A 27,990-nucleotide genomic window follows, 5' to 3' on the forward strand; every position below is an offset into this window, starting at 1 on the left:
TTTTCTATAAATGTACAATAAAACACAGGTATAATGAAATTAAATTATTTATTTAACTATTGTATATCATTCATATCACAATACACATAAAACTTAGTTTGTGAACTAAAAGAGTTGTATAGCCTTATTGAACATTATTTTGAAAACTGATTGTTTCACATATCATAACAAAAAAAAAAATTGGTAAAAAAATAAAGAATTATTCGAAATATTTATAATACAACATTTAACTTTGGTTCTTAAATTGGTCGTCATAACGTTAATATTCCTATAGATTTTAGTGCATGGAATCTTTACTTAGCTACCGTTTAAATATCGTATATTTTATACAAATTGGTCTAATTCGACTAATACATATACTGTGGTTTAGCTTAAATATACATATGTATATAAAATAAATATATACTTAATTGAAATAGGAATGCTTTCTATTTCTCATAATGAATGAAAAATGATTTAATTATTTTTTTTTCTGTCATACCTCGTGTTCTATCCTATATTTCCATATAAGTTGTACTTACAAAGTCAAAAAAAATACATTTAAGAGTATTGCAACTATTTTTGGCCAACACCTTCATATAAAATAAGTACTATAAACCTTTTGCAATACAAAATAAACCTTATTCAATCAACAAATAGAATTCAAAATGTAATACATAATCCTGGTAACCATTTACTATCTTTATACTTACATTATATACAAAATAGAGGTATTTGTGTTACAGCAAAGATATCACAAACATAGTACATACATATTTTTTATGTTATAAGCCGGTAAACGAGCAGACGGATCACCTGATGGTAAGCACTCGCCGCCGCGCATGGACACCCGAAACACCAGAGACTTTACAAGTGCATTGCCGGCTTTTTGGAGTTAGGAATTTAAGCGTTGACGTCACATAAGTGACACCTAGTAAGGGATTAGTTTAGGGTAGATTGGTAAGATACTGCCATAAGATTAGGTTAATTTGAGGTATTTGTGTATACTTGGAAAATTAACAAAATAATTATTCAATTATCTAAAGTGTAGTTATAATCAAGAGGATGACTGTAGGAGTGATGAGGCGAATATTTGTTGCATAATCTGTGGTAGCGACGCAACATCCATGCAAACATGGGCGTGGCCTGCTGGCAGTCTGCGCAGGAGTCTGGAATAAACACATTTTCGATTACCAGTTATATGAATACTTTTGTAAATATAAATCTGTTTCTATTTGATTGTCTCGATGATTGAGAGGTTGCTGAATAATAAGTAAGTAAGTTTGGAGTTTTAAAAATAACAAATAGAAAATAAAGCACAGTCGATAACGTGTGTAACAAACACGTTAACTGTTACAGTAACTTGATAAATTAATAAACAGGAAAAAATTAAGTGCAGCACAATTTTATTACGATATTCTTAAGTAAATTTATTATTATTTTTTTAATTTTTTTTGTTACGGTACAAAAACCTAAGTTATGTCCGATGACAGATATTCAACGCAAAAACATTTATATAGTCGCACGCTCTAAGATAGAAAAAATATTTAATTTCTTTTTTTTTTATTGGTGAAAGCGTGTTCTATTGCCATTACAGATGAAGATATGAAAATTTTGCGACACCAAAAAAAATCTGTATTTGTATAACATAGTAAGTAACTTACGTGTTAGCCTCGTCTCCCAAGCTGCCGATAAATATGACGTGTGCCTGCACTCTGTGGTCTGACGTCAGTATTGTACCGAGCTCCTCCGGTTGGATGCCGTATCTGTAAGCAATATACATTAGGATTAAATGAAGACATACAAGCTATTTTATGGGGTAGGGGGCAGATTTACAAAAATATTGTTGCAGAGTTTTATCAGTCAAAGATTTTTTTTTTGCGGGGGAAAATCATCCTATGACTTCTCGCCGTCCGCAGGCCCGCACTTACGGTGGCCGGAGATCGTCACGCGATCCCCTACGCCCGGAGTGTCTCTCGCGACGGCTAGGGCGTTCCCTCACGCGCCCCGCCTCCTCCTTAGCTAGCATATCAGTCAAAGATAGACCGCATATCATGTTTAGCTTTCTACCTAGCAAATTACAAAACGCTGCATATAAAAGTGAAGCGGTAGGTTAGCTTTATTGCTACCAATAGTAGTTGTTACTATCAAAAAAGTCATAAAAAATAGCATCCCTCTTTAACATAGGTTAAAAATATTAAGTACTAGTTTCTGCCAGCGATTTTTCTCGCGTTCTATAGGATAAAAGTAGCCTATCACCCAAGTCAGATCATACTCTGCACCCTTAGTACGTTTGGCATTCTGATTGGCACGCTCTATAAAGCAAACTCATGCTGAAGGTACTACCAAATTTCATCAAAATTCATTCAGCAGTTTTAGCGTGATTAACGGTCAAACATCCAAACAAACTTTCTCATTTATAATATTAATCTGTCTTACCTCCTAAGGTTGGCATCGGACAGTATGAGTACGATGGCCTCGTCGGCGTCCTCGGCGGCGATGGTGGATATAGCGTGCGCCGCCGCCGGCAGCGTGTTGTCGCCCGACCAGCAGAACTGGGCGTGCGCGTGCATCGTGCGGATTATCTGCATCACAATTTTAAACTTTATTTTCTTAGCAATAGAGTTTCTTATACAATTCGACGTGAGTTATCGCTATCGATACGCGGATTATCTGCATCACAATTTTAAACTTTATTTTCTTAGCAATAGAGTTTGATTTACAATTTAAAGTGAGTTATCAGTTGATAACTTAACTTCAAAAGTTTGTGAAGTTTAGTAGTTGGGGCTGATTACGTCACTAGTAAAGAACCTATACGTTATTTTTAAAACAATGTATCGATCGTCCGAAGTTTACAATTCCAGAAAATATAACGATTTACTCTCTTTTTTCACTGTATTTTTTATAACTATCGAGAGGCATACTAAATTAACTAAAAATCACTCACTAAAATAACAAAAGGTTTACTCACGTCCATTAATGGAGAAAAACTACTAGTTTAAAAGTACTAGTCAGTAGGTTGCGCGACGTCGCCGCGTCTGCGCATACTCTCATGATAAAGAATCTCTGAGACTCGAAACTATTAGAGACTTTCTCCATTAATATATATGTGTAAATTGTGAGTGAACGATAGTTATGAAAAATACAGTGTTTTAACTTATTTACTACATAATATATCAACAAAAAATAGATTAACAGTCTGCGCCTCTAATCTATAAAATTTTCTTAAAAGATGAGTAACATCTACATACCTGTAACCTCTCCTTCTCGTTCTCGGGAGGTCGGTCGAGGCGGACGAGTTCGAGCGCGTGTTCCTCCCCGGAGTGGCCGAGCATGTCGTACCGGATGCGAGCCTCGTAGCCCTTCAGAGCCTCCGTCAGCAACACTACTGCCTCCATCGAACGCTCTAGACGACCGTCGTACGAGTTAAACCTGGAAACAGCAGCGTTTTTGTATTGAATCGCGGGCAAATAGTCATTACCCTTAGTACAAGTTTGCTTTACGTTTAATCCAAACGAGAGCACGTTTGGCATTCTGATTGGTCGGCTCGAATAAACCAACCAATCAGAGCACCGAACTCACTCTTGTAAAGTAAAGGTCACTGAATGGTAAGCAATCAGTACCGCCCATGATTACAACATCAGAGAATTACATATTTAACACGTACTGGGCAGCAGCATTCTCTGTAATAAACTTAATTGCGATCTGCAACCCGCATGCCAACTATGGTTTCTTATAATTTTTCTTTTAAAAACGTTACCCCATATTAGGACTTTGTCCAGTGTCGTAGGTGCGTTTACAAATAAACAAGTTCACATACACATGACATCAAGACCCGACACAACAACTTGTGGATAACATAAAGAGTTGCTATTGCGGAAATCGAAAAGCTATTTGTTGCGCGGCAGCCGGTTGCCAAGTCACCGCGCCAGTCAGATTAGTGTGGGACAACGATTTTTTTTATAAAAAATAACGAGATCCCCTTCTTTTGTAAATGAGGTCCATAATCCAGCAATGGACTCCCATGGACTATAGCTTACAATGACTGTAAGTAGTACCTGTACATACTGCCGGAGACGTCGACGACAAGTCGGAGTCGCTTGGGCTTGTCCGGCGGAGCGCCCGGCGGGGGCTCCTGGTCCGTGCGGCGCCGGTATATCGAGCGCTCGCCGGCCAGGCCTGGGACCATACAAAATATTATATTGATTCATATTATGTAAATATTGAATGCTCTAAAGGTACGCTATAGTATCTATCTAGTATACACTACCGGCAAAAAGTTTGGAAGCAGCAGTAATTTTCGATCTAAAGTATTGCAAATTGATAAAATCTATATTAATTGATGTCGTAATACAATAAAATATAATTTTAAATCATTTTACTGTAATATAAATAATCATGGTGTCCAAACCTGAAACATTTACGTAAAAATCACAAAAACGCAATTTTTGCTGTTACTTTGTTCAATTTGCAGAGTACCCTCAAACTGACTTTTTAATGTTACAGTTTATAATGTTCGACAGTATGTATTGAGAACTGTGTTAAGAATACTGATTAATTAAATTTTGTGCAATTAAATAAGAGTTTTGCTTCTTTGACTTCGTATTTTTAAAAATACTAATAATTTTAATATTTTGAGTCTAAGATGGGAAAAGGAAAACAGTTAACAGTTGAAACACGATCGGCTATTATTGTTCTAAATAATGAAGGTTATTCTAAAAGAGATATTGCGAAAAACCTCGATATATCACCTAAGGGTGTTCATTATACACTTGTGAGACTTCGGGAAACCGGCAGTTTGTTGGATAGAAAACGGAGTGGAAGACCAAAAGTTACTTCTGCAGCCGAAGACAGGTTTATAGTAACAACTTCAAACCGTAATCGTCGACCTCCAGCCCCGGATATTACTCGGGAGTTGAATAAAACGCGAAACAAAAAAGTGACAATTTCTACAGTGAAGAATCACCTTGCATCTGCTGGTCTGCATGGTTGTGCGGCAGTGAAAACACCAATACATAATAAGGAACGTCTGCAATGGCCAAAATAACATGAAAATTGGACAATAGAACAATAGAAAACTGTACTATGGACAGACGAATCGAAATATTAATTTTTGGGTCTAATAGAAGACTCCTTGTCCGCCGCAGATCCCATGAAAGAGTATCTGAAGACTGTTTAGTATCATCGGTAAATCACGGCGGTAGTAATGTTTCAGTCTGGGGTTGTTTCGCTGGAACTGCTTTCGGAGATCTTGTTAAAATTGATGGAATCATGAGGAAGGAGCAATATTTGCAAATATTAAAGAATCATGATTTCCCTTCCTAATTACGTATTGTTGGTGAATCATTTGTGTTTCAACAAAATAATGATCCTAAACACTCAGCAAGAATATGCAAAACCTTTTTAGAACAGTAATCAAGCTGTGTCCTTGAATTGATGGTATGGCCCCCACAATCACTAGACTTATCGTCTATTGAAAAATTATGGGATGAATAAGATTGAAAAGCCCTAGAGAACGTTTACCGTAGAGCACTAGGGAGGGCTCTGACAATATCTACAGCAAGCTTGGAAAGAAATTAGCGCTGATTACTAGAATAAATGACTGAAGAGAATGCCTAGAATCTGCCAAGCTGTTATAAAGGCATATAGATGAAAATCAATTATAAATTAATTTTGTGCTTAATACATAAAAAAATGTTTCTATTTTATAGTTTAATTGTTGTCTTAATTAAATACCTAACAATTTTTAATTAAACAATACTGTAACTCATGTTATTTCTAAAATAATTAACATTAAAAAGTGCTTCCAAACTTTTTGTCGGTAGTGTATATCTATCTATTTTCTCTTAAGACCTTATCATACTAACCATTTGGCAGCGTCCTCAATGCTTTTTTTAACGGGGGGAAACCTTCAAAATGCACCTAGGTTTTTGGGAAAAAAACTGAAACGGGAGCGTAGGAACTAAAAGCTCCCTTGTGGCCACACTCGGTCCTCTTAGTACACCAACCCCGGAGGCCCCATGGTCCAACGTCTGTTATAGCACTTTTAACAGGCCGCTTCCAAAACACAATTAAGCTAATGGCCTGACTACTTCTAACACCTACATTAAGTCTTTGACTGCCAATAGAAAACTGTTGAAGGCAAATCCTCCGCTAACGTCGGTCACCGGTGACTACCACGGCGTTCAATGTGTTAAACAAACGATGAACCTCTCTATATAAATAGTAAATACCTTCTATAATCTTCCCATCGTCCAGTTCTCCGCTGGTCTGATGTCGGCTCCAATGTCTTTCTTTCTTCTTCGCTTGCAGTTCTGCCAGCACGCCCCTGAGTGCTCCGATCTGTATAGTAAATATAACAACAATAATATTTGGAGACAGACATTAGATGTTCTAGAAAAAGTCTTCTCGAAATCTAGAATGTAATTTTACATTGGGTGTATCGTTAAACTCTATCAAGAGTAAAAGTTTTAGTAAAAGTTTGCTTTACGTTTAAAGTAATCGAAACGAGAGAGCGTTCGGCGCTCTGATTGGCCGGCTCGAATAAACCAATCAGAGCGCCGAACGCGCTCTCGTTTCTGATACTAAGGGTACTGTTTCTGGTACCTTCTCTGTGTGAAATAATTCGAAATATATATTTAAGACATTAAATTAAAAGAGAGAGTACCTGTTGTTGCACCGCCCTATGGAACTGTCCGTAGAGCTTGGCGTCGAACTCGCTCATCTTGATCTCCTTCAGCCTCTCCTCGAAAGCCTTCCGATTCATCTCCCGCGCAGCCTGCTTCACGTGCTCCGGCACATCGTCCTTTTCAGCCTCTGAAAGCTGAAATATACGTTGTGGGTTATTTTGTACACAATTTTCAATTTACTATTTTCACTTATAGAGATTGGGATTAAAGACAAAAAGTCAACTTTAATGCCGCGTGAACAAATCATTCAAGAACCACCGTGCTACCGTTCCAGCTACCGTTTTTTGGTCCCCAGATAATGCAAATGTAGGAAGTGGTTTTTGTCCAATCACTTCAGACGTCAAATACTGAACGTTCAATGGTGTGACACTAGCTAATTCTCTATTGAACGAAGACCGAGAGGTTCACATTAGCAACATCTGGCGAGCCTAAAACGGTAGCCCCCTTTGGATGGCTGATTAAACTAGTTGATTGCGACATTTACTAACCTGATGCACATCATGTCCCTTATCCAGCCTGTACGGTCCCCCCTTCCCCCCTAATCCGGCAGTGTCTCGTCCCCCGGTACCCCCCGCCCACGTGTTCCCCCCCACGTGGGGCTCGTTCTTAGGATCTTCTTTACCATGCTTAGGAGATGATGTGTCTTTACTGGAAATATTAAAGGTCAGTGAGAATTGAAAATAAACCTTATTTGCCCGTTTAAAAACAATACCCCACGCTAGGATTCTCTACCGCGGTGTGGCGTGGGTGTATTTGTAAACTTACAATGTCACCTGGTATACAATAATTAGATTATAATAATGGATTCTTAAGAATGTATACGATGCTGAGAAATGGTCATTTATAGCGGGATAAACAATACTAAAATTGAATGCTATATTAAAGCAGTAGTTATTACAATAGTTGCAGCAATGCAGGTTAACTAAAATATATTTTTTTATAATAAATATCGTGAGACACTCTAAATTAACTAAAAATCACAAATAGTCACGTGAATTAATGGAGAAAAGCTCTACTAGTTTCGAATCACCGAAGAGGACTCTTCATCATGAGCAGCGTGCGCAGACGCGGCGACGTCAATAGGCTGCGCGACGTCGCCGCTTTTCTTCACTAATTCTAAAGTAAAGCTTTTCTCCGTTAATTCACGTGAGTAAATCGTGAATTTTGGTTAATTTAGAGTGTAAAGGTAAACTGTGATTTTTACTCACAAGTAGGTAACCTGTGGCTAACCATTGAACAAAAAGAGATTATGTAAGATAACAATTATAAACATTCACTACTCAAGTACTCACCCACTATGCCTCTCAATAGTCATCTGTATCTTTTTGAGCGCCTCCTTGGACCGTCCGTCGAGCACGCCATCTATCGGCAGTCCGCTGGAATGAAGCACCTCCAGTAAGGTGTCGGCCATGTCTTTGCTGTACCGGTCGAAGTCGAACACGTTGCCTATAGCTGTCGCTAGGTCCTCGTTTGGATATTTCTAGAAAACATAATTAGATATATTATGCTTAGTATATCTAAGATGTCTTGCTATTCTTTAAACAGATTAAAATAAAATATAATAAATATTGTACAAAATTATGACTCTTACGCCCGAATACTGATATGTTACTCAATTTTAAGTTACACTTAAATCTCGTGCTTCTGTCACTTACAAAGAATTTGCAAGGACAGAACTATATTTGAGAGTGTCTTAAAATTGCGTGACGTTTAGAGTATTTTTGTTGTTTGAGACCATTAGAAATACCCAGTATTATTTTTGCTACTTTCATTATTTACTTGTAAAAATAACGCGTATTATTCTTTAAGTTTAAAAAAAGAAACGGCTTATGGCGCTCTGATTGGTTGTTTCGATTACTTTAAAAGCAACGCAAACTTATACGGTATATACGGTACAGTATATCAGACACAAATGCTAAACTACACTTTTGTGTCATTATTCAGTTCCAGCACATTTAAACTATAAATCCAATCTAATAAATTAAAAACAAATATGTAATATATAACATGACCAACCTGTAAATGTTTAACAATATTGACCAACTCTCTAGTAGAGTATGGGTACGTCAGCTGTCCCTGGTCGGCCTTGTCCCGGAGTATAGCGAACGCCTGCACCAACTTCTTCATCACATCCTGAGGAACATCAGGTCCGTATGAACGCAGCAACTCCATCTCAGATTCCACTGAGGGATTGTCTACAGCGTGGCAGGAGAATAGGTCACCTGGCGATGGAAGAATGAAAATATTATGAAGTAAATTAAGCTCTAAATTTAGGAGAATGAAATATAATTATCGTAAAAATTAACATTCATTTGTACACAAAAATGAACGTCTTTTGACAGTCTGAATTTAAGAGAATGAAATATAATTATCGTAAAATAAGTAATGCTTATTTCTACACAAAAATGAACGTCTTTGGACAGTGGCGATTATTGAGTTCTGATTTTTTATTTACGTTTTTTGATGGGTCGACGTTTTGCCGATATCTCGCCTGATGGTAAGTGATGATGCGGCCACGATGGAGCACGTTTTCCCATAAGCAACCTATTCACTCGGGCTTCGAAGGCACCCAGATTATACCCATCATGATTAGCGAGTGATAGAACTTTAAAATTATTATACCACTTTTACATTACAGAGGGTATAGAATATTTTGTCAAGGAAAGTCGCACGAGAATCTATTTGCAAAAAATCATCAGATAAAAGTTACCCAAAGATGCGAAGAAATCGTTGCCCAAGAACGGGAATCCAGGACGATTAGCGAGCACAATCATCCTAAAGTCATCGTGCACTGGAATGAAACTGGACACATCACCGCCTGAACTCTCCAACATATGTTTGGGCACTATGCGCCGACCATCACTCAGGATCATCTCCCCATTTTCCACCAAAGTCTTTAAAATACAAGTGACATGTGTTGGAGCCTTGTCCGCCTCATCGACCACTAAAACGTGGCCATATTTCACTGCCTTCACTAAGGGAGAATCTTCATAAACCACCACGCCGTCCTTTACAGTGGGTTGCACAGTTAGGGACTGCACTGTGGTGTCCCTATGCAGCTGTATATACTCTCTAGGACGGTTCAACAATTGTAGAAGTCTGTCAGCTATCTTATTCTTGCCTACACCTTGATTGCCTACCAAAAGGAGATGGTTGCCAAGCAAAAAGTCTTGTAGTAACCATTCGAGCAACCTCATGTGCTGGGGAACGTCATAAAACAAGATATCTGGCACTTTAGTTAACGCATCCGTTTTGTATATCTCCGTACTCGTGTTGCCTATAGTTAAAACGTTGTTCTCAACTGAACATTTGACCTTGGTTTCTGAAGGATTGTTTCCGAATATACCGAATCGTCTAGGTGGATCTATGCCTAGTTTTTGACTAGCGCCATCTAGCGCTCGTCGTGCTAAATTAGGCAGGAACTTGGCTAAGAATGTTTGTTGAACAGTTTCGTAGGCCGAGTCAGTTGGGTACTTGGCCATTCTGCTGGCGATCCTCAGGAGTTGTCTGGTGGATAATGATGATGAGAGGTTCTTCAGAGTGCTGTCCTCTGATCGCCTGAGTTCGTCTGCTAAGTTGATTATCGTGTGGAGCGGTTGTGATATGTCACCATACTGAAAGAACATACATAATAGTTAACTTTAAAAGATTATGACATAAACAGTGTCGAATGAATGCCTCATCTAGCTATTTGAATTATAGACGTGTAAAACTGTTATTTTATAACCTACTTACAGAAATAAATATAATTTATCATTTAAAGTTAAGTACAAGTGACATGACTAGCCGTACAAATAAAACAACTTCATAGTTTCCTTTTTCGGGTTTTATGCATTAGAAAAATATTATCTGACTGCCTCGTTGGTCGAGTGGTTGCAAGTGCGACTGCCGAACAAGAGGTCTCGGGTTCGATTCCCGGGTCGGGCAAAGTATTATTGGGCTTTTTTCGGATTTTCGAAAAATTTCTCGGTAGTAGCACGGAGTCTGGAATTGTGCCCGGGATATGGCAATAGGCTCACCCCCTATTACATGGGACTTATAACACAAATGGTGAAAAGTGGGTGTACATTGCATAGCGGCATTACGTGCCGTAATGTGCACCTCTGCCTACCCCTTCGGGGATAAAAGGCGTGGCGTTGTGTGTGTAAAAATATTATCATTTCATTATTTACTAGCAACCTGTACTATTTATATTTTTTGTAATCAAATCAAATTGATACTTACCAAACTGTTGATAATGAAGATCTCCTCTTTCTTGCTGAGGTTCCTCATCTCATGAAAGATGAACAAGCTGAGGATCTCCGGAGACAGCCACTGCTGACCACGGCCGAGTACCGGGGGCTCTGCTAGTGCTACTATCCTGAGATAACAAAACAAAAATAATTAGGGTCGAGCAAATTCGAATACAATACTCTGGTAGGGAATATTTGTTTCAACTTCACGTATTAAATATTAATGGGACTCTCGGAACTTAAATTATTAGTAGCGAAAATTGTCAGACCACAATCAAGACACCACATTTGCACCATCAATTGCCGCCCTTTTAAAATAATGAAGAGACAACAAGAACATTTAATTTTTCTTCATATTTTTCAAGCTGTTCTTCAAAAGGTGATGAGTTGCCATTCAACGTGGCAGTCTGTTGGGCACCTTACCACACACACAGCGATGAGGATAACTTTTTCGACGCTTTAAGTTAGTTTTTATTTCTTTTTAGGTATTTTTAAGTTGTAAATATTTTAGTCATAGTTATTATTATATTATTTAGTGTAAATACCTATAAATATGACAATTGAACTGAAATAGATGACAAGGGTCTGTATGACTTTGATAATTTTCTTAAAAAATAAGTTATTTTCTCTTTGCAAAAATGATCTTCCTATTATATTATATGTACCTGAACGCCGGGTGTATCTTCCTGACCCCATTCTTCTCAAGCTGTGCCACGGTGAGCCCCGACCGCAGCAGCTCGTCGTATCGGTCGTGTCGCAACAGTCGCGTGCCGTCGTGCAGCTGTAGCTCTCTGTCGTGCACCAACCTGTACCGGACCAAAGTTGCATTGTTTAATTGGTGTTGAGTGTTTTATCAACAAAGAATGTAGGTTTTACCGAAATCGGATAAGATATTTTCGGCAGTGTATGTGAGAAAGAGACACAAATATAGATAAGTGCGCAAAGTTTAATAACTTAAAAATTAAAAGGAAAAACCGCCTTTAATTTTCTTTGCTGCATAATTTTTAAACCATGTAATATCCCTTAAACCTTCTCCTAAGTCTGAAAAATACTATGCTGAAAAACGCTTCAAAATTGGTTTGCGATAGATAATCGCGCATAAACATACATACATACACGAAAAATAAACTGAGAACCCTTTTTTGAAGTCGGTTAAAAAAAGCAACAATGGAATTTCTTACGAATCTACATTTTGGACCACGCACCTAGCTTTACTGACGGACAATTATATTTGGACGTTTCAAAACCGCGTGTATAAGAAGAAAAGGTCGTATATATTTTTTCAAACAAATGCTTTAACTTTAACTTACCTATGCAACACTGCGAGTGTGCTAGCGTGTATCCTATGCAACCCGTCCAACACCGCCATATGTCCCTTCAACGCCGCCTCAACCAACGCTGAGTTCCTCCACACCGTGTCCCCATTGTCCAGGGTAGTGCGCTGCTGCACCAGGTCTCTGGCCGTCATGTCCTGGTACAGGACTATAGGCTCTATTGTGTAGCCCAATAAGGATGATAGTTGCGAGACTAGAAGACTTTTGCCGCAGCCTTTTGGACCTGTTAATGAAAGTTTGTATTCGTTTTTCAGTATAATTTTCTGAATTATAATAGGCTGCTTCGATCAAGGGGTCTTGGGTTCGATTCCCAAGTCGGACAAAGTCTTACTGCGCTTTTTTCGGTTTTTTTTTCGGAAAATTTCTCAGTAGTAGCATGGAGTCTGGAATTGTGCCCAGTATATGGCAATAGGCTCATCCCCTATTACATGGGACTTATAACACAAATGGTGAAAAAGTGGACGGACATTTTATAGCAGCATTACGTGCCGTAATGTGTACCTCTGCCTACCCCTTCGGGGATAAAAGGCGTAACGTTGAATCTTCTGAATTCAATTCGGGATAGAAATTAGAACACAAAAGATTAGTTTTCGCTAAAAGCACACACAAAGGCCTACTTACCAATAATACAAAAATCTCCGACACTATGACTCAGCATCAATTCATTCAGCAACTCACTCTGGTAAGCAGTTTTAACAATATGCCTATTTTCAACACCCTGTACCCTGCCACCGTGGGGCACGCTAAACTGAGACTTAGCTCCATTCATTTCCATAGTCACTAAGGCTTGGTTTCCTTTGACCTGGATGTTGTTGAGAGATATCTCCCATTTGGGGTTGGTGTTAATGTTCAGGTTATGGAGAACTGCTTCCACATTCTTCACGTGTTCCCTGGTGAGGAAGGAGTGGTAAGGGTAGAGGAGGTACACTAGTTTGTGAATTGGGATGTTTGGATTTCGTTCCTGAAACAAAAGTATGATCATTAACTAAAAGTCATAGTTTACTCACGTAAATAAATGGAGAAAAGCTCTACTAGTTTCGAGTCACAGTGGGACTCTTCATCATGATCAGCGCGTAGACGCGGCGACGGCACGCAGCCTACTGGGTGTTCTCTGTGACTCGAAACCGTTTTTTTTATTTAATTTAGTATGTCCCACGATAGTTATTATAAAAATAAATATATGAACAGTTTAAGAAGTCATAAATAAAATGCACCATAAATAACATTGGAATAAATCGATACAATACGTTTCCCTTTTATAAAATTAATTTTAGCCTACATTTAAGAATGATGGATGAAATTTAAAAAAAAATGTTCATAATAAATGGAAGAAGGAAGCGCAGATTTCTATCAGCTTCGAAACAAAATCACAACAAACTGAAAATATCCCCCGAAAGTTTATGTGACAATGGAGGATACGTATGACCTTGAACGTCCCATGGTGTGCACGCGATCCCCTCATCAGTGTAACTCGTCTTCAAGGTCAAGATGGGTGTTCATGTTCATAGCTTCCAAATTTTATGCAGTTGTCCTTTTTGAAAAGGGAAGTTGCCCGTAATAGAAATTTATGAAGCTGTCGGATTGATACTGCGGCCAAAGGTCAGTATATGATTGCACATTTTTATCTGTATTTCTAATTAGTTTTGAGTAAATTATGAATACACCATTGTCTGATCTAAGACTACACAATTACGTATTGGTATCTAAAATTAGCTAGAGTTAAATAATCATAAGTGTGGGAGAGCCATGCTTCGGCACGAATGGGCCAGCTCAACCGGAGTGATCCCACGGCCTCACAGAAAACCGACGTGAAACGCTTGCGTTGTGTTTCGTTGTGTGAGTGAGGTTACCGGAGGCTCAGTTACCCCCCTTCCCAATTCCCGATTCCCCCAATAACATTTAAATTCGTAACCCCCAAAAGGCCCGCAACGCACTTGCAATACCTCTGGTGTTTCGGGTGTTCATGGGCGGTGGCGATTGCGTACCATCAGGTGGTCCGTCTGCTTGTTTACCGACTTATGTCATAAAAAGTCCTTGTTAATCTTTTAAATTAAATAAGACCACACAATTACGTATTGGTCTCTGACGTTGTATTAGCTAAAGTTGAATAATTAATCATAAATTAATAAAACAGGCGGCTTATTAAAAACCAATCTTATAAATTCGAGCTTAAAATTCGAGCACAGACAACAGCAGTAGTTTGTCTGCGATTCTAATTTGTTTTCCAACGAACTTTGTTCATTAAGGAGTGAGATTAGCAAATACAGTGTCGTGTTCCACAGCTATTAATACCAAGGTCGTTTGTTTTAGTTTAAAATAGAAAAGTTTAAAATCTAACAATACATACTACATACAATACAAAGAAATTACTTAATTAACAAAGTTTTCAAATTATATTTCAGTCTTAGGTACGTCCGTTTGCAAAAACAGCGGCACGCGATAGCGCGAAATTTTAACATTTCCTTAATTTTTTTATGAAAGTAATATAGCTGTTCCACAGAACTTTGAATGGCTTTAGAATCTATGACAGTTGAAGTAATTGGATCAAAATAATAAATAATAACTTCAGGCACCCGACGCTGAGACAAATTGAATTAATCAAAGAGAGATCCTTTACTATTATTGTAACTAACTAAATAACTAACACGATTATAGACTGATAAAAACTTATGAATACTCTTTTCTTACTAATATTGTAAATGCGAAAGTGTGTGAGTTTGTGTTTGCCTGTATATTTGTTACTCAATCACATCAAAACGGCTGAAAGGATAGGGATGAAATTTGAAACAGGGTTAGATTATTATCTAAAATAACACATAATAATATGGTACTTTATCTGACGGGACAGCGGGCGAAGCCGCTGTCAGAAGCTAGTTATTTCATAAATCTTTAATTTTGAAGTAATTATAAAAAATTTGAAGTATAAATAATAAACATATAATTTAGTAACCATAACTTTAAGAGAGAGATATAACACATACCATAATCATTATGAATAAGAGTAACAAATGATATTGAATAAAATATCTAATAAGAAAAACACCTAGTATTGCAGTACGTAATACTAACTTACCAGAATGAGTGCGGCAGCCTGCAAGCTGTCTACTGGGAAGTCGGGCAACGTGACCTGCTGCAGCTCAGGACTGATCAGCGCGTACGCGGCAGACAGGAGTTGTTCCAGCTTCACAGCGTCCACCCGCGGCGCTTCATCTTTTAACACGCTTAAATGCTCCTGTAGAAGAAGAAAAAAAGGTAAAGATTTCGTTGATCTATACATTTATTTGGATTGTGCACTTCTGCCTACTTATTACGATAATTTAAACGAAATATTAAATTGTGTATCAAGTTTTTCTTCATAATCATTTATCATATACATTAAACAACAATACTCGATGTACGGTAGAGCACAGCCAAGTCTTAAGCATTCTAGAAAAAAAAAAGAAAACCATCAATTCACTTAAAGAAGTATGAAAAAAAAAGAAAACAAACATGACGTTGTAGCCCCGAAAAAGACATACAAAACACAAATTAAATAAGAGGGTGACAATAAGAATGCCTTTAAAATGCCACTTTTTCATTCACGAAAATATTGCGAGCATTGCCGTATTTTAAGCGGAAACTTTTCTCATTATTACGAAACTCGGAAACCCTTTAACTGCCTCAGAAGTAAACAAAGACATAAAAATACCGAATTCTTGACGAAAAAGAACAACAAAAAAATGTGGCTAACCGTAAATCATGTGAATTTTAGCAAAACCTTAACTAATTCCGTTAGGCCCAGCGCACACCGACGGGGAGCGGCGAAGATAGCTTGACGACGCACCGCACGCCACTCATCTTTGGCATGCCGTTTTCATCCATAGGTCATAGTACTTAAGGTTCATTTTAAATTGATTTATTTTCACTATCTTCAGCGTGCCTCCGACAGTGTGCTCTGGGCTTTAGGGTTGAACGTCGCGGCAAATTAATTTCTGTCTGGCAATTATCACAATTAAGCGGCCGTGTCACGAAACTACGCTGTGTTTGTATAATGAGCGGGGTTGATGGATAGATTAAAGTTTGAATTCAACTACGCTACGGTGGTATTTAATGAAATATGTTGGACTTGTTAAGTTAATCGTTTCATGTTGATTTCTGATTTTGTAAATGGTTTGCAAATGTTGGCAGAAAATGGATTTGAGTTGGATGTTTAGAACGATATCGAGTTTGGTAAATGAAAAAGATGTAAGATTCACAGCGATTGGCGTTCTGTCTAGCCCCATGGAAGACAGTCGTATAGTTATTTATGTAAATGTAAAAATGTTAACTATAGTTATAATAAATGTTAATTACAAGTCAAGAAATACCTGCTACTAAAATATCACAAATATCGAGGATGAAAAGTAATTTTTACGACCTACTATCATTTTTTGAGTCCCTAACCCTTAAAATGTAGTGTAAACCACTATCTACTAAACTGACGTTATATAGACGACAGGCACAAACTTATACGTACAAAAACAAAGACTGCTGTATAAAAATAAACCACAATGTATGGTGAGACCTAGATATGAACAATATTGGAATCACGCAACGATAACCTCGTAAAACTGATGGTGCAAATGTTTAGGCCATCTACAGAATATACGGATTTAGTCAACATTCTTACGTCTGCGTTATAACAAGATTTATTTTTAAGTCTTGTTTTAGCTTTGTCATATAGATATGAGTTTATGAATCTCTCAACTCTTTTAAGTGTGAGAGAACCGTGCTTTGGCCTAAATGGGCTGGCTCGATCGAAGTGATACCATAGTCTCACAGAAAACCGACGTGAAACAACGCTTGCATGGTGTTTCGTTGTGTGGGTGAGGTTACCGGAGGCCCAATAATTGCCTTCCAATTTTCCCAATCACCGATTCCCCAACAACCCTTAAATTCCTAACCTTCAAAAGGCAAAGCACTTTTAACGCCTCTGGTGTTTCGAATGTCCACGGGCAGCGGCGATTGCTTTCCATCAGGTGATCCGCCTGCTCGTTTACCGGCTAATACAATAAAAAAACGTCCAAATACAATACTGAACAATATTGTACGGAAATAATTTGATCAGATTCAGCGAACAACTAAAAATTACCATATTCATCAGCGTTTAAAATTCAGCAAACATTTTCAAGAAAGCCGAGCCAAAAATACCGTGTTTCCCATTCATTATTTCCGTATAACCGCTGGCAAACGTTTGTGCCACATTACCACATGGAGCGTGGCATGTTTGCACCCTATTACCGAGGCCGACACGGAAACAATTCGCCCACAATTAATACACACTGAACTATTAATTCTGACGACTCATTAGCAACTTCATTGTTTGCTAGAAGTAAATTATGGGGATATTCCACCCCTACATGTAGTTTTGTATAAAGAAGACGTTAATGAGAGGAGTAACTAAATAATGAACTATTATTACTATGAGAATTAGAGCTAACTATTTAGCTACTATTTAGCACATGTAAGATAAAAGACTTTATGATAAAGATTTTTGATCCCCATGTGATTTCTGATTGTTTGCTGCCAAGAGGTACTGTTTTTGTAAGGTTTTGGCAATAATCTAGGATTATAAAGGAAAAGCACCCTCATGTTTTAAATGTGTGTCTACAAGTAGGTTATACAAACTGCTATAAGTTTACGTAGTAGATATCAAAAGGTCATATTCTTAGCCATATAGACAAATAAAGTCAAGTTTGTTACGACCCTATATAGAAACACTCATCCTCCCATACGGCTTTTCAACGATAAAGTATTACGACACTACATTTTACATATAAAATTTTATGAGTATTGTCGCGACATAATAGTCTGGCAACAATAAGACGAGCTTTAAATGTCACCTTAGAGGACATAATGCAATACCACTATGCCTGTTAATAACTTCGTGATTATTATTCAGAGAATAAACAAAAACGTTTGTTAGTAATAAATAGAGAGACCTCTGTTTATCTCCCTTACTAATCCAAAAGACAGACAAATACCAAGTACCCAGTAAACTTATGTGACAGATAGTTTATACAAATTACGTCGTTGTCCACCACGAAGCGGCTATCCGAGCATTGTAAAACAGGCCCTTAAATTAAAAACGGATAGTTCTTACATATAAAATACATGCGTCGCGATAAAAGCAAAAAAAGTAGTTAACCATTTTTTCTACATCACAATTAAAAACAATTCCAATTCACCAATTTCCCAAAGTGTATCTGTAAACCGTAAAACGATATAAAAGTGAAGAAAAAGTGTTGCTCAATAGCAATCGTAAACCGAGAGAGTTCCTATATGTCGTTGTTCGTGCCTACCAAATGTTGGTACCGATACGCGACTCTTGAAAGCACTAACCTATATTCATTTGACAGGGCGAAGCGCCTTTGTAATAAATTACGTCAAGAGATACGTGATCGCAGGTACACAAAGCACACATAAAGTTACGTCTGAGCTAGGTATCTGATGGATACGGCTGCCTATTTACATACCGCCGAGTTAGGTAAGCGTTAGGAAGTTTCTAATAAAGGGTGTTGTGGAGTTAGGCCGAGTTGAATTTTGTAAATTGTTAATGTTAGCCTTTCCTTCAACTAAATTTGAAACAGTTATGGTAATTTATATAATGATGATAATTTCTGCACCATGTTTAAACAACACTACATAACCAGCTAAAAGAAAACGGTGGGCTGTTGCGTCTTTCAGAAAAAAATGCAAGAAACCAACTTTGTAGCTATTTTAAGGAATCAAGAGTTTTAACATAATATTTTTACTCAATCCTATAAAATCGTCTACTTTACCGTGTGGTAGCAATTTCAACAAGATGTGCTCACCACTATCGGACACTTACATACTGTCCTAAATTAAATTCTAGCCTTTTGACAAATGTTTCAAGTTAAAAACATCAACCTACAACAGCGCTTTATAGCACATTAAAACCTTTATAGCTTCTGTATAATCCCCTCGAAAGATGGTATCAGCACCTAGCTATTAGCGCAAAGTTTACCAATCCCTGGCTTCCCCAAACTACTTATTTACTACCATAAAACTTAATGTTTCGTGCTCCAAACAGTTTGTACCATGTCGTCCCGAAATTATGCAAACCGAATAGGATTTATGCAGAATTTACAATACAATAATATTCCATAATAAATTACAAACTGTGGCACGATCGGAGGAATAATTACTGTGGATGCCGTGCCAGGGCTTGATGCCTGATATATTTAGGCTCGAATTATCTTCGCGATTATAAACTATAAACTTCAAACGACGAAAATAAGGTTTGTTACACTAATCATGAAAAATATATTAATTGTACTTAATTTTTTTAAATGGAATGCAATTAACAATGCCAAAAGTTCATCATTATTTGATCATTTTCGATGAACACATACATTTCTATGCCCATTCTGATATGCATTTTAGGGCGGTGAGTTTTTTTATCAGGATATTTTTTTCTGCCATGGTACAATGACTGGTATATATATTGTATATACTATATGCTAGTACCTAATGAAAAAATTATTCAAGCATGGGAGCATTTCAAGCTAACTTATACTGAATATTCTTAAATACAAAACACGCGATCTGCGAAACTAACACAAAATTGAAAAATATACAAACCAACCAACATTTTTCCTTTAAAAAATGCAAGCAACTTCATTCTTTGATATAACAACGACATTTTTCTCCCATCCCCGAGTCCAAACATATTAATCGCGACAAATAACAAGGATCACAACAAAATATAATGCAATTACACACGCCAACGGAACGAGGCATTCGCGACAATGATTCATGGGCTCAACTTGACACATGTAACTAATATATTCAACCTTAAACCCGATTCGTGTCATCGCGTGTGTAACCGGCTTTAGTTGACGACAAAACCGCTCGCGAACGGGGAGCGACGACCAGTCACCGGTTACAAGGAAATAAGTAACGACGTTCGCGATTGCACCGATATTAATTTATCGAAAACAAAAAAAATATTTTTAAGAAAGTAATTTTATTGTGACTTGGCGGTTTTTTTTTTAAATTTTAGATTTTGACAAGTGATCATGTGAATGCTACGTTCGTAGACAAATGCTACGCTTCGTAGCCATGCTACGAGGATGCTACGGATTCGTAGCCGATGCACTGATTTGATGTTTTGATTGTGAGTATTGATCTTGAAATTAATCTGCTAATGTAATGTTTATAATCTATACCACACATAAATGCAATAAATTATTTAATTTGAATTTGAATCAATTATAATGTTTTGTTCTGCATTTATTTCACAGGTACTAAAAGCCTATTTAGTACAAGTATGCTTATTATATTTATTACTATTACTTAAATGCTTAAATAAAATATTAACAACAATTTTTTATGTTAAATGCTTTTGTATAACAGATTGATTCAATGAATTTGAACAATAGGAGATGAAGTGTTTAAATAAAAATAAAGACAAATACTAATTGATAAGCATACAATAGTTACTAAAAAACAAATCACATTATTAATTAATACGGTTTACAATGCTAAAATAAAACATTTAGTCTGGTGTGCAAAGGTGTAGGTACAAATAAATATAGGGTGCTAAAAATAAAACTATTGAGTATACAAAAAAGTTTCTTTGCGAAAAGTTGTTTGTAATCATGAGTACAAACACGTGTTTAAATATCCTTCACTAATTACCAGTCACCCAATATAGATATACAATATAATAACCTGGTTCCACCATTTATGTTACGTGTCCCGTGTAATATAGTAATAGGGTGTGAAACTATTGCCATACATCAACACCCCTCAAGATCGTTTCGCTCGGCAGTCACTTTCAATCACTCGACCAAATTATTTTATCAATGTTAATGATATCAGCTTAAGTAGTAATTAATTAACTCGATGTAAATTCCGGCCGGAATGAACCCGTCGCGTCGCGTTTAGCGAACAATTAATCATTGCTACTACTACGCTACGATGGGGTAGGTAGGAGAACCATAATATTAGTTAGTTTTGAGACAATTTTGTTTGTAATTTGTTGGTTTTCATACAGGATTTCGCTCTTTCTTTAAGATAGAACTTTAATATTTGTAGTACTTCATGTTCTACTCATAGTTTACATACATATTTGTCATAGTATCTAGTTTTAATTTTACCTCTTTGCTAAGCAGTTGTGTTTTCCCATCGACAAACAATTAACCTTTTGTATGCCGTATATAAGACAACAATAGAAAATATATTGTGTCTCGCATGGATCTGCATTCCGACACACGACGGGTAAAAATACTATTATTTTTTTGTGATATGACAACTCTATTAAATTAAGTAAATGTTGACATAATTAATCAGATAAACCACTTGAATAAATAACAATAAATGTCCCGCTTACTCAACTTATAGCTGGGCACTCTACTAACTGCTAACTACGGAAACAATTTCCAAGCAACAGGCGGAGTGCATAATAGACTGTTGCCTACTTTGAAAGAGTTTTCACATTCATTTTGGTTATAATTTGTTGTATATTTATTTCCTTTGCGTTTAATTTCGTTTATCTTTATTTTGGATATGATGGTACCTGTTTTTGTATTGTCCGCATACTAATGCGATGAAATATTGGTTGACTTTAAAAATACGAGTCACTACATATCACTTTAAAAACTCAACAACTGTAAAACAAAAAGTTGCAAGCTCCGCCTCACAAAAATACCATCCATTTTATTTCCACTAAACTGTGCGCTTTCATTCATAAAAACTATCAAATAAAACTCCGCCATTTGTTCGCAGAGCCGTCGAAAGCCGCGCGATTGATGATACGAATCAATTATGAAGGCTCGCGGACTCGTGCACGCACTAATAGAAAAGGTCGCGTGACTCCGTGCGTTAGGGCGTAGCGTCGAGTGGGAATATGGTCCTGTGGCAGTCCTCGCAGCGGCCTATGTACGTGAGGACTGTGTGGGTGGGCGACTACCGACACGCCATACTCACGCACGACGACCCTTACCTGCTCAAACTCCACGCCAAGCGACGCAGACCCAACTCCTCGGCCAGCTGCACCACCGCCAGCTCCCGGCTCAGCCAACGCTCCGACGACTTACAGGAGTGTCTGAGGAAACTCAACCTCGTACTCAAGAGCGACAAGTCGCGCATCAACAAGAGACCGGTCACCGGTGATATAGAGCGTCTCAACTTGCATGGCGTGGACCAAGACTACGACGACGAACTAATCGTGCGAGCCAGTGCACACACAGACTCTAACGACGGTAACTACGATAGTCTCAATATCAATATGAGGAACCTGAGAGCTAACAAAACGGCGAGAGTCGACGCTAAGGAGAATACTGAACTGTCAGAACGAGTCCTACAATGGCTCGACTTAGCGGGCAAAATAGATTTGCTGGCACCAGAAAACGTGGAACGAATGTCGCAGCCTCGACACAGCTGGCCGGAGCTGCAGCGTCGAAACCATAATTTGTCGAAATCGAAAACAGCCACCGACATACATAAGGAAGCCGGGCGCACATCGCCGAAAGGGGGGGACAGTCCAAAAGCGCAACAAAGTGGGAATATTGATCGGCACGAATTTTATGTGCCGACGTCTGCGAACACGATCGAGAACTACGCGCGACAGTCACGGAACGCCAAGAGCACGCCACGGCACGAGACAAACGTCAAAATAAAAGATAATCACAACAAAACAAGGTCCAGAGAGCTAAGAACCAACGTGACGGAGACGCGGCTCAAGGTGATCAGTGAGAAGAACGCGGTTGAGAAGCAATACGCGGAGATGTTGAACAAGAAGCTGATACCCGACGTGAGCAAGAACCCGAAGCGACAGGTTCACATCTTCATGCCCGAGCTGCCGAAGAAGCCGGAGCCCCCGGCCCCGGCGAGTAGGACTGAGAGTTTGCTTTCACAACCCTCGTATAAAAGTTTGAAGTTTGACACAACAGCGAAGAAGTAAAAGTATAATTTATGAACGCTTTTTTATGCTCTTTTTATTCACTTCCCCTACAGAGGTCAAACTTTTTCACAACTAAACATTAAGTAATAGCCATTACCTAAGTGGTAAAAGGCTGCATTGATTATAATGCCACATCTATACGATTCCTAAGTTTACTTTCTTTCAAGCCCCAGCCATCAAAAGGCCAAGAAATGAAATTTTATAGTAGTACTACGATGTTTATTACGACTCCGTTATTACTTAATCGTAAACAATAACTATTGTTCGATACAGTTTCATAATCAATTAACCTTTTGCAGCTAGGACAAAGTTCTTTGTACTAATAATAATAGTATCTACTTGACGGTTGTATAATCGATATCTTTTAGAACTCCAATGCAATCGTAGAGTTCAAGCACTTTAGAAGACAATGACATTTTTGTCCGGAGCCCTGAGTTTAGTTGAGCAAGGTCTCGTAAGTTATTTATGGGCCCAGCCGTAGGTAAAGGTATATAGAGGATATAGATAGCATTCTTTTGCACGAAAAATAACAAGATGTCTGTCAATCTTTGTCGTACTCTTTTTATTTTTCTTTTTTTAAAACCTTGTCCTGCTAGTAGGATGCTAGTAGGATTCTCTCCTATGTCTTCGGTGATGACACCCAGACCCGTAGCAACAATTTATGGGTATACACAAAGAGTTGCTTCGTGCGGGAATCGAACCCGCTACACGTTGCTTGGCAGTCGGTTGCCCAGCCACCGCGCCAACCATGCAGTCAAATACCTTGACGTAATTAAATCTTACCTATAATAATTTTAAAGTACATAATATATTTTCTATAATAATAACTTCAGCTTTAATTTATTTGGAACGCGATAATTTTCTCAAATACTAATACAATTTACAAATCACTTTTGTACATTAAGTAGCTATATGCCTATGGCTATTAGGGACCACATACGACAACAGATTGTTCAAAGAGATTTTAATTAACGTCACACCTTTAATCCCCGAAGGGGTAGGCAGAGGTGCACATTATGGCACATAATGCCAATATACACCCACATTTCACAATTTATGTTGTAAGTAAACATAAGTATACATGGGGTATTAGGTGGTGACCCTATTGCCATACACTGGGCACAATTCAAGACTGGTACCAATGAGAAATTTTCGAAAAACTGAAAAAAGCCCAGTAATACTTCGCCCGACCCGGGAATCGAACCCGAGACCCCCTGGCAGGCAGTCGCACTTGCAACAACAAGGCTAACGATGCAACCGATTTAAAAAAAAATCTGCAGTTTAAAAAAAGATACAACTTACAGAGAACCCGATGGTAGCGACATCTCTGGCTTGGAACCGGGACCGCAGCGGCGGGTCGAGCGGCTGCCCACTGTACCGGGGCACGGGCAGGCCTAGTGCTATCACGCGGAAGTTCTCGTCTACTCGCACTAAGCGCCATCTCGACACTTCTTCTGCACCGTGTTCCTAAGAAAATAGAGTAACGGTAAAATGAGGTGAATAGAAAAAAAAAATTAGGATTATTAGTTTGATTTCATGTTTTTGGTTTTAATAGAGCATTTTTTGTTTTAGTAATGAATTAATAAAAAATAATAAAATTGTGTAAACAGTTCTAAATTACGTGAAAACACAACAAAATCTTGTTCCTATTCACCCCTGATTTGTTTCTATTCACCCCGTTTTACGGTATGCAAGTTTATGCTATTGTGTGTTTATGCAAACAGTAATTATTTGTTGAATAAAAGGAGTTATTGATAAGGGGATAAACAATACTTTGGCAAATAACTGCCTTATTCTTATAATAACTATCGTGAAACATACTAAATTACCTAAAATCACGACTTATCGACGTAAATTAATGGAGAAATGCTCTACGTCACCGCGTCTGCTGCTGCTCATGATGAAGAGTCCCTGTGTGACTCGAAACTAGTAGAGCATTTCTCCGTTAATTTACGTGTGTAAGCCGTGATTTTTAGTTAAGTTTGTTACTTAAATTACTGCCTGTAATAAAAGAGTGGTAAGGTACGTACTGCCGAATATTTTAATCCTTAATCAACTTTCAGAAATCTTTACTACATTAGTATCTCAATTGTGTATTTGCTTTTTTTTTTAATTACATACCTCCAACAGTTTATCATATCTGGAAGCTGGAACTAAGAACCGTCCATCTTCTAAGTGCATCTCCCTGTTTTCGAGCAAATTATTTAGCACTGGCAACACATTGCGTTCTGCTTTCTCTATTCCTTCTAGAACGAGCACACGGCCTTCTACTGCGGCGCGGACCGCACTCTGTGGAAGAAGATTGAGTATAACATATCATCTTTTATTGTAGGTACTAGGTACATAGGCAATCATATCAATATCCTTCAATCTATTTTGAACTTTATTACAAGACCACAAAGTTCTAATTTCTAGAAAGCTGGCAACTGTACTTTAGATGTGTTCACTAAGTTGAGAACCATGCAATATTAGATTTTTTTAATCTAAACTAGGACTGAGAATTTCCTAAATCCCAATAATATCAAATCAGCATTCAACCAAAAATCCTTAAATTTTAAATAAATGTTTACCTGATCGAAATACTTAGCAGTAGAGCTCTGGATCTCTCTCCTCTGCTTAAGGTCAGCCTCCGTAGTGTCTCTTGACAGGGCCACATACTCCAGCTCTCTCTGAGTCAGTTCCAAGTACTGAAGAGCTACTTTTCTCCTAAAAATTACGAAATATTATAATATAAAAATAAGTCGGGTTTTTCTTCCTGACGCTATAACTCCCGAACACACGAACCGATCTTGTGTCCGAACGGTTTTGCATTCGTTAAAAAGGTCTCGAGCTCTGTGAGGTTTATAGCAATTCAAGAAAACAAGGAAAATCATTGGTGGCGAAAGGAAGTTAACCGGGTTTGCTAGTATTATTATAATAACTATCATGAGACATACTAATTAATTATATATCATTTATCCACGTAAGCGCAGCCTACGTCTACTACTACAGTAGGGTGCGACGCATCGCCGCGTCTTTGCACGCAGCTCATGATGAAAAGTCCCTCTGTGACTCGAAACTAATAGAGCTTTTCTCCATTAATTTACGTGAGTAAACCGTGATTCTTAGTTAATTACGAAATAGGTAAATATAGATTTTATTGGCAAAAGGCCAGGAGAAAAGAACTATTTATCTATACATACATAGAGTAATACAATTCGAAAATTTTATTCTTCCTCATAGCTCTTATCTATGACATAAGATTAAAAACATTTTTGGCAACCATTAAAATCTAGTATTGTATATCAAGAAGTATCTATCTTTAGTTCAATGTTCAAAGTCTTATTACTTGATCACACAGTAATAATGTTTTTATTGCATTAATAATTGGACTTTATTATTTTTGATAAAGTTTACGACATTTAAATACCTAGTGGATGATAAAAGAAATTATGTCAAAGTGATGTATAGAAGAAATTCATAGAGGCTGATATATTTAACAAGTATTACTGGGCTTTTTTCGATTTTCGAAAAAAATCTCAGTAACTAGTAGTATGGACTCTGAAATTGTGTCCAGTATATGGCAATAAGCTCACCCTCCATTACATGAAACAAATGGCGAAAAGTGGGTGTACATTGTATAGTGGCATTACATGCCATAATGTGCACCTCTGCCTAAATCTTTGGGGATAAAAAGACATTGTAAAAAAATTTGTTTAACAAAACTAAAATGTTGTGGATAACTAAAACAAATATGTCTTTAAACTCACCTGCTCGGTCCAGGTCGCCCAAGAAGGAACATATCCTGGCCGAGTAAATCTTTCTGCATCATCCATCTTAGGTTTCTGAGTGTACTTTGAGATAAGGATTTAATTTCCGTGTCTTCTATGGTTACTGTGGATATAACATAAAATTACTAACAAATATATTAGGAGACATATTTTTACTTTTTAACTTTTGTTATCATGAAACTATTGGTGATTTATAATCAAAGAGATCTAACATCCTATGTAGCATGTGTATATTTTCAGTATAATATGATTAGCTAATAAATGTAATAAACTTTTTATTACCTAAATGTTTAAAAAGTTTTATTACAAACATTTGCATCTAAATTGTATGCAATTCTGGTCTGGATGAGTAATATTCAAATCTTTTTTTTTATTTTCATTTATTTTATTACACAGTGTCTCTTGTAACAATTTTACTTTTCCTACTACAGGCCCATAAGATGAAATTCCAATAGGAATATGTGGTGCCTATGTATCTGAATTGTATATGTCTTGTATTTTATATTGTATGTGTGTACATAAATTAATTGTTTGTCAATAAATAGCACAAAAACATGAGAACAACTGTTTTTATAGGTTAGGAAGCAAAGTTTCAAGGTAAAAACTTACAGTATTTTCTAGGCACATATTCAACCTTTTTGGGGCTCTTGATCTCCTTACTCACATCCCCAATGGTCACTTTATCTTCACTAGAATAACCTCTAACTGGATTTGCAGCTAATATTAGTTTACGATTACCTAAAATACGAATCAAAACATCGATTCTTCGAACTGTTACTGCGGGATTATACATTGTTATATTTACATAAAATCGACACTAGGTAATGGAATTAAGTATATATTATAATATTTAAGCCATTACGTAATTAATTATTGCTTATTTAATAGAAAAATATACAATAATCTACAGGTCAAAGTCTAAAACATAATTGACATGTTGACAGCACGTTGTCAAACACAATGACAGATTCAACAGCTGATAAGTATGCGTTCAAACCACATTTTTCATGATGTTTTTGTCTTTTAGTTATCAATATC

The 27,990-nt window shown here is 37.4% G+C and overlaps 3 protein-coding genes across 3 annotated transcripts in view; 2 read left to right on the forward strand and 1 right to left on the reverse strand.

Annotated features, from left to right (window-relative positions):
• Positions 1-15,323, forward strand: part of LOC118268878 (troponin C-like) — a 266,651-nt gene extending 251,328 nt beyond the window's left edge. Inside the window, exon 7 of the mRNA XM_050700637.1 lies at positions 15,314-15,323. The gene's annotated coding sequence lies outside the window, so the exon portion shown is untranslated. The remainder of the gene's footprint in view (positions 1-15,313) is intronic.
• Positions 32-27,910, reverse strand: LOC118268963 (von Willebrand factor A domain-containing protein 8). The gene is made up of 21 exons (XM_050700442.1): positions 27,562-27,910; positions 26,932-27,055; positions 25,753-25,888; positions 25,304-25,471; positions 24,485-24,649; positions 15,308-15,466; positions 12,856-13,195; positions 12,211-12,457; positions 11,566-11,706; positions 10,893-11,028; positions 9,379-10,282; positions 8,685-8,890; positions 7,961-8,148; positions 7,157-7,316; positions 6,647-6,802; positions 6,213-6,321; positions 4,038-4,158; positions 3,231-3,411; positions 2,419-2,564; positions 1,644-1,745; positions 32-1,148 (listed from the first exon to the last, which is right to left on the reverse strand). Exons 1-21 carry the CDS (start codon positions 27,743-27,745, stop codon positions 1,037-1,039), a joined length of 4,185 nt encoding a protein of 1,394 aa, XP_050556399.1. The 5' UTR covers positions 27,746-27,910; the 3' UTR covers positions 32-1,036.
• Positions 19,931-23,205, forward strand: LOC118268966 (uncharacterized). Its single transcript, XM_035583809.2, has 2 exons — positions 19,931-20,392; positions 22,006-23,205. Exon 2 carries the CDS (start codon positions 22,127-22,129, stop codon positions 23,180-23,182), a length of 1,056 nt encoding a protein of 351 aa, XP_035439702.1. The 5' UTR covers positions 19,931-20,392; positions 22,006-22,126; the 3' UTR covers positions 23,183-23,205.
• Positions 27,911-27,990: the final 80 nt, after the last annotated feature.

Source organism: Spodoptera frugiperda, chromosome 2 (assembly GCF_023101765.2).
Source record: "Spodoptera frugiperda isolate SF20-4 chromosome 2, AGI-APGP_CSIRO_Sfru_2.0, whole genome shotgun sequence".
In the NCBI taxonomy this organism is placed as follows: domain Eukaryota; kingdom Metazoa; phylum Arthropoda; class Insecta; order Lepidoptera; family Noctuidae; genus Spodoptera; species Spodoptera frugiperda.